Source organism: Rhinopithecus bieti, unplaced genomic scaffold (assembly GCF_001698545.2).
Source record: "Rhinopithecus bieti isolate Rb0 unplaced genomic scaffold, ASM169854v2 scaffold_13259, whole genome shotgun sequence".
NCBI lineage: Eukaryota > Metazoa > Chordata > Mammalia > Primates > Cercopithecidae > Rhinopithecus > Rhinopithecus bieti.
In genome coordinates, this window is record NW_016807544.1 from 226,323 (window position 1) to 238,181 (window position 11,859).

General features: G+C 37.8%; 1 protein-coding gene across 1 annotated transcript in view; it reads left to right on the forward strand.

Moving 5' to 3' along the window:
• Positions 1 to 10,813, forward strand: part of LOC108536185 (disintegrin and metalloproteinase domain-containing protein 21-like) — a 73,313-nt gene extending 62,500 nt beyond the window's left edge. The window contains 5 exon segments of the mRNA XM_017882742.1: positions 8,159 to 8,504; positions 8,587 to 8,710; positions 9,720 to 10,002; positions 10,429 to 10,449; positions 10,452 to 10,813. Coding sequence (XP_017738231.1) covers positions 8,159 to 8,504; positions 8,587 to 8,710; positions 9,720 to 10,002; positions 10,429 to 10,449; positions 10,452 to 10,537 — 860 coding nt within the window. The 3' untranslated portion in view covers positions 10,538 to 10,813.
• The last annotated feature ends 1,046 nt before the right edge of the window (positions 10,814 to 11,859 follow it).

Sequence of the window (11,859 nt, forward strand, 5' to 3'; positions counted from 1 at the left end):
AAAAAAAAAAAAAAAAAAAAAAAAAAATTGAGTTTAACATTAATAGCATACTAATACAAAGGTAAAACTTGGCTTATTTGGTATAAAAGCATACCGGAATCATTGTCAAATATAAAATGGTGTTTGGTTTTCTTTGGGCTGTATTTGTATAAATATGTTATGGGTATGTGTTCCAAAGTTATGTGAGACTCCTATAATTCTGATATCTTACTGTACATTATCAGTAATAATTATAATTGTTATGTTAAAATTATTGTGTGCCACAAAGGTAACAGATATCCCTGTCAATTGTGTCTTCAACCTTGGCTACCCTAAAACTTTTTGTCATCCATAAACAATTCTTGTCTTGTTTATATAAAACCACCTTCTAAAGGTGGTTTTATAACTGCTATAAAGCTCTAACAGGTGCCCTTGAATGAAAGATTTTGATAAAAAGTAGGACAGGAATTAACTGCATGAACTGAGCTAATAGGGAGACTAGAGTGATCTTTCTGATGTTTTGTTTAAAATATTGCTAATCCCTTGTTTTGCTTTTCAAAGTCAAATAAACTTTTCTTTTGTGCTACTGACAGCTTTGAAAAATTTAGTATATCTCCCATGAACAAAATTTAGAGCATACTTGTTTCTCTCTACCTGATTTTCTCCAGAATTTGGAAACTAACTGTGAGTATTCTTAAGTTATGGCAATATAGTTATTTGCATAAGTTCAATAACAATCTGTTTTCTTTTATAAGAGGATACAATTGGAAAACTGGTTATTTTACCAAGGCTTTGACTGGAATGGTGTGCTTTCCTTTAAGGAATCAAACTTGACTTATGAAGCTAATAAAGCCCTTGGATAACTGGCCTCATATTTTGTGTACACAGTCCCTGTACAGGGTTTCTAACCTGTGATAAGTAAAGAATGTCACTTTCTGACAGGTCAGGAACCCCAAGTTATCATGGAACCTCAAGAGGAGAGGAATTCACAAATACATAGGTATTTGATGGTACAAATCCATGGCTGGGCTTGGCTTTAAAATGGTCTTATCTCAGATTCCATCTATGGAACAAAGTTCCATCAAAGCTAATTTAAAAGGCCTATGTCCAGGCATGGTGGCTCACGCTTGTAATCCCAGCACTTTGGGAGGCCAAGGCGGGCAGATCACCTAAGGTCAGGAGTTCAAGACCAGCCTGGTCAACATGGTGAAACCCTGTCTCTACTAAAAATATAAAACTTAGCCAGACATCATAGTAGATGCTTGTAATCCCAGCTACTCGGGAGGCTGAGGCAGGAGAATCGCTTGAACCCAGGAGTTGAAGGTTGCAGTGAGCCAAGATCATACCACTGCACTCCAACCTAAGGGACAGAGCAATACTCCATCTCAAAAAAAATGGTCTATGTAACAAATAATTATTCTTGCTGCACTGTATGCAAATAATTAAACCAAGTATAATAAAGCAAACCAGTACTACCGTGATTTGTCTTTTAATAAAAATGGGAAACTGGAGAAAGAAAATTATGTTTCAAAAACTATTGCATAACTGTTGCTAAATTCTAGTGTTGCCTAATGTTCTTCAATTTTTATTATTTTCTACTGTTTAAATTACATTCCAATACCTCTTCCTCACCAAATACGTCTTGTCACTCCTACCTCTCTTTTTAAGCCAAATATTAAAACTTTTTAATAGAAATTATTTACTATGCTACCCTGTGGGGAATGCTTTACTCACTCTACTATTTGCAGTAGGACTATATACCGTAGCACCCTTAGGGTAGAATAGCAGACAGAATCTCAATTACTGTAGCATTTTGCTTAATTATTATCCTCACAGCAGGAATAACAATTACTAATAGAAAATAACACATGGGCCTTTCCCAACATGCATCTCTGCCTCTTACTGGGTGAGGAATGTTTCTATCTCAACCAGTAGGGCCTAGTAAGAAACACTGCTATATAGTTTAAAGAAAGGGCTAAAAAGCTAAAGGAATACCAAAACAACCAAACAGATTCTTGGTTTGGGAACAAAATAATAGCATGGATCATCCCATTCCTGGGCCCTCTCCTAATAATATGCCTAGGACTAATGTTCTTACCCTGCCTACTAAACCTTTTTCAAAGATTTTTAATTGACAGAATCATGGCCATTTCACAGACAACTCCTCAAAAACATCTAGAGATGGCATTACTCCTACAGTCACTCTGAGACCAGAAAACTCTCCAACCTCTTGTCCATAGGAAGTAGCCAGAAAGAACACGTCACCTCTCATCCTTTTTATAACTATAGGGTCTGAATTGACAGAGCAGGAGCATCACCATCTTGGACAAGCACTGCCATTTTAAGGTTCACTTTGATCAAAAACTGCCTAAATCCAAAGGGCATCAGCCTAATGGCTAAGGTCAGCATGACCATAAACCACAAATCACATCTCCAACCAGAAACATTCCAACCATAAGATAAACCCCTCCCCAACCAGAGACATGCCAGCCCCGAGGTAACCTCCCCTCGACCCAGAGAGATGTCAGCCCCAAATAACCTCCCTTCCAACCACAGACATTCCAACCCTGCCATAAACTTCTCCCCAACACAGAAACATTCCAAGCCTGTGATAAGCTCTCTCATCCTAAAACCAATAAAAACCCTTAGTCTGTAAGAGAGAGCACTTCTGACCAAAATCGGCCAGAAGCCCCTGTCAGGTTTATTCTCCAAAATAAACTTGTCTTTGACTGTTGAGCCACTGTTCATGTTTCTTTCCTTTTTTTTTTTAACTCTTACAGCTAGAAAATAATTACATGCCTCAAAATTAAAGAACATCCTTCTAAATGACCATGGTCCAAATATGTTCAAAATGCATAATAGAAAATTTACAACTAGTAAAGAAAATACTACATATTAAACTTGTAGGATGCAGCTAAAGCAATGCTTACATGGAAATTTCTGGCTTTCAGCCCACGTATGAGAAAGGAGAAAGACTGAAAATATTTTATATAAAAGTGATTTTTTAAAATAACAAGACAAATACCTAATTAAACCTTTAACAGAATAAAATAAAAACTAAGAATGAAAGTACAAAATAATTCATTATATAGTAGGGTTAACAATAATATATTGTGTATTTCAAAATAGCTAGAAATATTGAATATTCTCATTGCAAAGAAATGATAAATGTCTAAGGTGATAGATATGCTAATTATACTAATTTCATTATTACACACTATAAACATATATCAAACATCACACTAGATCCCATAAATATGTATAATCATTACGTATCAATTAAAAATAAATTTTCAACATTAATAGATGTTTAAAATTTTTTTTAATTTAAAATCAAAGACAAAAGCTGGTTCTTGAAAGGAATAATAAAATTTATGAATATCTAGCAATATTGATCAATATTAATAGGGAAAACACAAACTGTAGGTATTAGTTCCTATACACATTTTCAAAACAATGAGAAGGTACTAAGGAACAATTTTATGGCAATAAATTTGAAAATTTCAGCAACATGAGAAAAATACCTTTAAAATACAATGAAAAGATTTTGGGTAGAACAACATGGCTGAACAGAAAGCTCCACCGATCATCCCCACTGAAGAAACACCAAGTTTGACAACTATCTACAGAAAGGCAGCACCTTCGTAGGAACCAAAAATCAGGTTAGCATTAACAGAGCCCAGTTTTGACTTCTTATTGCTGAAGAGGGTAGGAAAGACAGTCTTGAATTGCTGACATGACCTCTCCCCCATCCCACCTGGCACAGAGAATCTGTGCACTTGGGAGAGGGGCAGTGCAGAAATTGTGAGGTTTTGCATTGAACTCCGTGCTTTGCCATCACAGCAGAAAGCAGAACCAGGCTGTGCTCACCTGACACCTGCCCAAAGAGGGAGCATCAATAATCTGTTGCCTACAAGAAATGTACTTCACCTATAAAGACACACAGAGACTGAAAATAAAGGAATGGGAAAAGATATCCAATGCCAATGGAAACCGAAAAAGAGCAAGAGTCACTATACATATATCAGACAAAATAGATTTCAAGAAAAAAAGAAGAGACAAAGAAGGTCATTATATAATGATAAAGGGGTCAATTCATCAAAAGGATATGACAATTGTAAATATATATGCACCTAACACTGCAGCATCCAGATATATAAAGCAAATATTATTAGAGCTAAAGCAAGAGACAGACTCCAATACAATAATAGCTGGAGACCTCAACACCCCACTTTCAGCATTGGATAGATCTCCCAGGCAGAAAATAAACAAAGAAATGTCAGATTTAATCTGCACTATGGAGCAAATGGACCCAAAAGATATTTACAGAACATTTCATCTAACGGCTACAGGATATACCTTCTTTGCCTCAGCATATGGATCATTGTCAAGGACAAGACCACAAAACAAGTCTGAAAACATTCAAAAAACTGAAATAACATCAAATATCTCCTCTGACAACAATGAAACACAACTAGAAATCAATAATAAATGGAATTTTGGAAACTGTAGAAACGTGTGGAAATTCAACAATAAGCTCCTGAATGACCAATGGATCAATGAAGAAATTAAGAAGAAAATTGAAACATTTCATGAAGCAAATGGTAATGGAAACACAACATAAAAAAGCCTATGAGACACAGCAAAAGCCATACTAAGAAAGCAGCTTACAGGTATAAGCACTGTGAACCCCCCAAATTTGAGACAGGTCTCAGTTAATTTAGAAAGTTTATTTTGTCAAGTTTGAGGATGTGCACCCATGACACAGTGTCAAGAAGTCCTGATGACATGTGCCCAAGGTGTTCGGGGCACAGCTTGGTTTTATACATTTTAGGGAGACATGAGACATCAATCAATATATGTAAGAAGTGCATTGATTCCATCCAGAAAGGCGGGGACAACTCAAAGCAAAGAGGGGACTTCCAGGTCACAGATAGGTGAGAGACAAATGGTTGCATTCTTTTGAGTTTCTGATAAGCCTTTCTAAAGGAGGCAATCAGAATATTCATCTATCTAGTGAGCAGAGGGACGACTTTGAATAGAATGGAAAGCAGGTTTGCCCTGAGCAGATCTGGGTTTGAATTTTCCCTTTAGCTTAGTGATTTTGGGGGCCCAAGATACTTTCCTTTCACAGCGCCTACATCATAAAAAGGAAAATCTTTAAATAAACAACCTAACAATGCATCTTAAAGAACTAGAAAAGCAAGAGCAAACCAAACCTCAAATTAGTAAAAGAAAAAATAATAAAGATCAGAGCAAAGTTAAATGAAACTGAAATGAAGAAAATACAAAAGATCAACATTTCAAGACATTGAAATGAAGAAAATACCAAAAAAAAAAACCAAAAAACAAAAAACTGTTTTTTTGAAAACTTAAGCAAAATTGATAAACCTTCAGCAAGACTAAGGAAAAAAGACAGAAGACCCAAATCAATAAAACCAGAGATGAAAAAGGAGACATCACAACTGATGTCACAGAAATTCAAAGCATCATTAGTCCCTACTATGAGCAACGATATGCCAATAAATTGGAAAATCTAAAAGAAATGTATAAATTCCTAGACACATACAACCTACAAGATTGAACTATGAAGAAACCCAAAGCCTGAACAGACCAATAAAAAATAACGAGATAGAAGCCATAATGAAAAGTCACCCAGCAAAGAAAAATCTGGGATGTGATGGCTTCATTGCTGAATTCTGCTCAAGCTTTAAAGAGCTAATACCAAACCTGCTCAAATAGTTCCAAAAAGTAGAGAAAGGGATACTCCTAAACTCATTCTACAAGGCCAGTATTACCCAGATACCAAAACCAAAGACACATCAAGAAAAAGAGAATCACAGGTCAATAACACTAATCAATATTAATGCAAAAATCCTAAAAAAAACTAGCAAACCAAATTCAGAAGCATATTAAAAAGATCATCCATCATGACCAAGCAGGATTTATCACTGGGATGTAAGGATGGTTCAACATAGGCAAATCAATTAATGTGGTACATCATATCAACAGAATGAAGGGCAAACACCATGTGGTCATTTCAACTGATGTTGAAAAGGCTTTGATGAAATTCAACGTCCCTTCAGGATAAAAAAAGAAACTGGTATAGAAGGAACATACCTCAACATAATAAAAACCATATATGACAGACCCATAGCTAGCATCATGAATGAGGAAAAACTGAAAGCCTTTCCTTGAAGGTCTGGAAAACTACAAGGATGCCCACTGTCAGCACTGTTATTCAACATTGTATTGGAAGTCCTAGCTAGAGCTATCAGACAAGAGAAAGAAGTAAAGGGCATCCGAACTGGAAAGGCAGAAGTCAAATGATTATTGTTCACTGATGATATTGTCTTATATTCGTAAAACCTAAAGACTCCACCAAAAAACTATTAGAACTGATAAGTTTAGTAAAATTGCAGGGTACAAAAATTGGTAGCATTTCTATATGCTAACAGTGAAAAATCTGAAAATGAAATAAAAAAGTAATCCCATTTACAATAGCCACAAATAAAATAAAATACCTTTTAGAATGGCTGCTATCAGGAAAATAAAAGATAACAAGTGTTGGTGTGGATGTGGAGAAATGGAGCCCTTATACGCTGTTGGGGGGAATGTAAATTGGCATAGCCATTATGGAAAACAGTATGGAGATTCCTTAAAAATTAAAAATAGAACTAGCTACTAACTAGAACAATTAACAACTCCACTTATAAATATATATCCAAAGGAACTGAAATCAGGATCTCAAAGAGATAACTGCACTCTCATGTTCACTGCAGCATTATTCACAATAGCTAAGATATGGAAACAATCTAAATGTCGGCAGATGAATGGATAAATTGTGATACACACACACACACACACACGGGAATATTATTCAGCCTTAACAAAGAAGAAAATCCCGCCATTTACAACAACATAGATGAACCTGGAGGACATCATGCTAAATGAAAAAAGCCAGATGCAGAAAAACGAATACTGCTTGATCTCTTACAAGTGGAATCTAAAATAGACTCACAGAAGCAGAGAATAGAATAGTGGCTGCTAGGAGCTAGGGGTAGGAGGAAATGGGAAGACGTTTGTCATGGAGTACAAAGTTTTGTTAACAGTTGAGGGTGTCCAGGTTCTTGGCATCTTGAACAAATTTGACAAAACGTACAAACAGAGCAAGGAAGGAAAGGATTTATTGAAAATGAAAGTACACTCCACAGTGTGGCAGAGGGCCCGAGCGTGGGGGCTCAAAGGCCCCGTGACAGAATTTTTAGGAGTTTAAATACCCCCTAGAGTATTCCACTGGTTGCTTCGGGTATGCCCTATGTAAATGGAGTGGATGAAGTAAAGTTACAAAGTTATTTATGACATATGCCCTATGGAGAGAATATTTTCCTGTTATAGCTGAAGTGTGAATTGCCATTATGTTCCCAGCCTTCAGACTCTATTTTCCTGCCTTAGTTTCAGTAATGAAAGTGAATACGTTCTGGAAATCCAATGTACAACAAACAATGTGACTATCGTTAACAGTACTGTATTTTATACTTGAAATGTACTAAGCGGATAGATCTTATGTGTTCTCACCACAAAAAAAGAAAAGAAATAAAATAATAACTGTGTGAGATGTAGATACATTAATTAGCTTGATTGTGGTGATTACTTCACAAGGCAAGTGTATATCAAATCATCAAGTTGTATACTTTAAATACATACAATTTTAACTGTAATTTTTAAAAGAAGGTGAAAAATCACACTGTTTATAGAGAATTTTCTATAACACGCACACTATTTACCGCAGGAATTTGGTAAAAATATACTAACACCCTCTTAAGTCTTTTTTGGGAAACTCTTGCATTAAATCCCTTTTAGGGACAGGCAGCAGCTAGATTTAGCAAACCTAAAATTTAGTTTTACCTTCTTTTTTTCACGACAGACATTAAGGGGTGAACCAGCCTTGGCTCTTATTTTCCATAGCCTCTTACAGTGTGGCCAAGATTCCCTAAGTTTCTCTCTTCTGAATTTAATTTCCATCACCCCAGTGCAACTTTTTCTGCTGTCTCTACTCGTCCCTCTGCACCCTCTTACTTCTCCCTTCCAAACCACTTAGTTTCTGGTTCAATTCCCTCTTGTTTTCACCATCTACTTTTTCCGTTAAACCTCTCTCCTGCCAGCTTCCTATCCCTAGAATCCCAGCCTTACCTGCGACAGTTCCTTTTAACGGACCAAGGACGAGAAACCAATCCCCGGATACGGTGGCGGCCAACAAACCCAGGGGGCAGGGCTCCCTCCTCCGAAGAGCATTTTCCGACTGTCTCCAACCCCACTTTCCTAGCGGTCACCAACCAAGTCTTTCCAGAAGGCAGCTGCCTGAAACAGGTACAGCCGGAAGCCTGCAGCAGGACGCTCTCCTGCTGTTCGGGTGATGCTCCTGGCCCCTGCCAGCGGCTCACAAACCAGGCCCTACTGGCGCTCTGCCCCGCCCAAGTGGTAATTCCCCAGAATTTCCCCCTGCGAAGTGGGGCCTTCAACAAGTCTGAGGGCTCTCTTAACGGCCTGCACCTGCGGCGCCATACATGTCATTCCTTTAGGGCCTAAGAGGCCCTTCCTTTCCAGGCACCTCCTAGTGTTCACCTGCACGGAGCAGTGCGCTCCCCACGAGGATCAGCCCTTTGTCCAAGATGACTGCTACTATCATGGTTATCTGGAGCCCCCAGCCCCTAGTCTCTGGGAGTCCTCGGTACCCCTTTGGAAAACTTTGGAGGGATGTACAGATACAGATAACCAAGCAAACTTACAAAATCAAGCCCATAAGGCATTTTACCACATACGAACACCAGATAAGATAGGATTCAATTGTCGCCTTGAAATGTGGCTTAACAAAAGAGGAAATACAGCTGACCTTTGAACAACGTGAGTTTGAACTGTGCAGGCCCACTCATGCGCGATTTTTTCAATAAATACAGTCGGCCCTCCGCAAACGCAGATGCAGAAAATACAGTATTCACAGAATGTGAAACCCACATATATGGAAAACCGACTTGTCGTATACACAGGTTCTGCAGGGCTAACTACAGGACTTAAGTAAGCAAGGATTTAGGTATACGTGGGAGTTCAGGAACCAATCTCTGTGGTATACCAAGGGACAACTGTATAGAGTATCAGAAGCTGCGGTTTGAGGTAGAGAATTCAAAACCACCACAACATTCTGTTGGCTGGTGGACTCACTGCTGGCCCTTTGTGGAGTTGTAGTGGTGGGTAACTACAGTTTCAACTACTCAAAGTCAACAGAAGATAAATGTGATCAATTTAGTAGATTCTATTTCAATACAGTTAGGCCTTCAGGTTTCTTTGAGACCGAGATTTGGAAATGGGAATCTTATCAATATTGAACAAGACATAAGTCAACTTCTTGACAGTTTCAGTGAATACAGCAGTGTTCACCTTTATCCTCATTTGCCATGTGATTCTTGGACTCTCTGTGGGCAATAATTTTTAATCTTTGGATTGGCTTGGATTCAGGAATATGCTCCATCATTTTGGGTCAGCAGTTTGTATAAAGAGAGATTTCTTTCATTTTGCAGTAGCCACTGCTCACCTACTGGGCCATAATTTTGGTATGTCTCACATTGAGGAATTCTGCTTATGCAGGAAAAAAGCATTGCATCATGAATGCCTATAATACCAGCATTTTAGGCATTGTGGTTAACCTCATGAACCACAGAGGAGTCTGATAAACACACTGTCTTCTTGAAATGTTAACCCACTGGAACAATGTGGTACCAAGATACTGGAAGGTGAAGAAGGGTGTGACTATGAGTCAGAACTTCAATGCAGAAAGGATCCTTGCCATGACGCTAATTGTAAAACCTTGGGCAGATGGTGATTTTGGGCGTTGTGTGAAATGTAAATTTGCTTCTCTGGGAAAGCTGTGTAGAGCACACATCAGTGTGTGTGACCTTCTTGAATGGTGCTATGAAAGTGCAAGGTGGTGCCCTGAGGATCCTTATGTATCAGATAGGACACTTTGTGGTCTACAGTGTCTACTCCTATGACAAAATATGCAACAGTCACAATAAAAAATGTAGATATATTTTTGGCCAGACAGCAAGGAGTGAGTGCCTCTCTGAGCTGTTATAAAAAATTAATATACAAGGAGATCATTTCAGTTCCTGTGGCATGGAAGGTTTAATATACAAAAGATGCCCTTCTTCAAATAATTTGTGTGAGAGTCCACTGTGAAAATATATAAACAATTTCCAATGTAAAACAACATAATGCTATGATTTAAAAATCAGTTAATGGTCCCAGATATTGGGGAACTATTACTTTGGAAGGGATACAGTTGATATTAGGCAAGTAAAAGATGGTACTTTGTGTGGCCTAGAAAAGATATATATGAGAAGGAGCTATGTCAATTATTCTATATATGACTGCAAATTGGAGAAATGTCCTAAGATTGCCACAGTTTATATGGGTGGGCCCTCCCTACTGTGAGGTTACCAGCTATGGAGGAAGCTCAAACAGTGGCTCAGCTCCAGGGGTAGTCTCCTTCCCCAACTATTAACAATTCTTTGCACAGTAATTCTACTCACACTCTTTTGCCTTGCCTCATTATCTCATGCCTCATTATCTCATTATCAGAGTACTGTTTTCAACAAAGTTTTTACTCAAGAAAATATCATTAGGATTTAAACAGGAAATAGAAGTATTACAAAGTATTCACTGATTCACAGAAAACATTTTTGGAAAGAGAAGATAGTGCATGATCAGTCCAGTGACCTCCAGTTCATTAATTAAGACAAGCTTGTCCAACCCATGGCCTATGGGCTGCATGTGGGTCAGAATGGCTTTGAATGCAGCCCAACACAAATTCATAAACTTTCTTAAAATACGAGTTTTTTTGCAATTGTTTTTTAGCTCATCAGCTATTGTTAGTGTATTTTATGTGTGGCCCAAGACAATTTTTCTTCTAGTGTGACCCAGGGAAGCCAAAAGTTTGGACACCCTTGATTAAAAAGATATGATCAAAGGCAGATTTTCTTGGTTCCTTATATTTAATTGAAAGACAAACAGGCACTGAATTTTTTAAATTAAACATCTTGTCCTTAAAAAAAAGTACTCATTTCTTTCCATTTAAGGTAGGATTGCACTCTGTAGGAAATCCTGGAATGTGTTCCATTATTTTTATCTTATTAGCTCTGTGGATACACCCTTTAACCAGATATAAGGTAACAAATATGTGGCACAATCACAGAGACAGAACATTGATAGGTACAGGCTCCCTTTGTAAAATCTGAAGGAGAAATGGTAGAAGCAATCAAAGCAAAGAATAAGGATAATAAATTTATCTCATAAAGGGACAAAAATTATAAAGGAACAAAAATTATAAAGAGATATAGAAAGTCTTGTAGTCAAATACAAGGATTCTGTAGAAAGCCCAGTGAAGTAGTTTCAGAAAGGAATCTGGTAAGAAAACATAAATAGATCAGACTTGATATTTACTACCCTGGCTACTAAGAAAGGAACCTTAGAGATTCTAGCTGTCTTTAACTGCCAATTAGATGTCTGGATAATGATGCTGGTGAATTACTTTTCAAACATATATATCTGTGTGTCTCTGTGTTATACATGTATGAATGTGTGTGTTTGTGTGTGGTGCCAAGTACAGTGTTCAGAGTTGTAGAGCCTCTCCTGCCCTCAGAGTTGCTCACTGTCCAGCTGGGAGAAACAGATAAGAGAGTACAGAACTACAGTGGAGTGGGGTAAATGCTATAACATGGGTGTGCACAGTGTTCTTGGAAGTACAAGTTATTGGAGGGGAGACATGAAAATGAAGTTGGGCCCTGGGGCCTTGCCCACAAAACCATTTTTCTCTCCTAGGCCTCC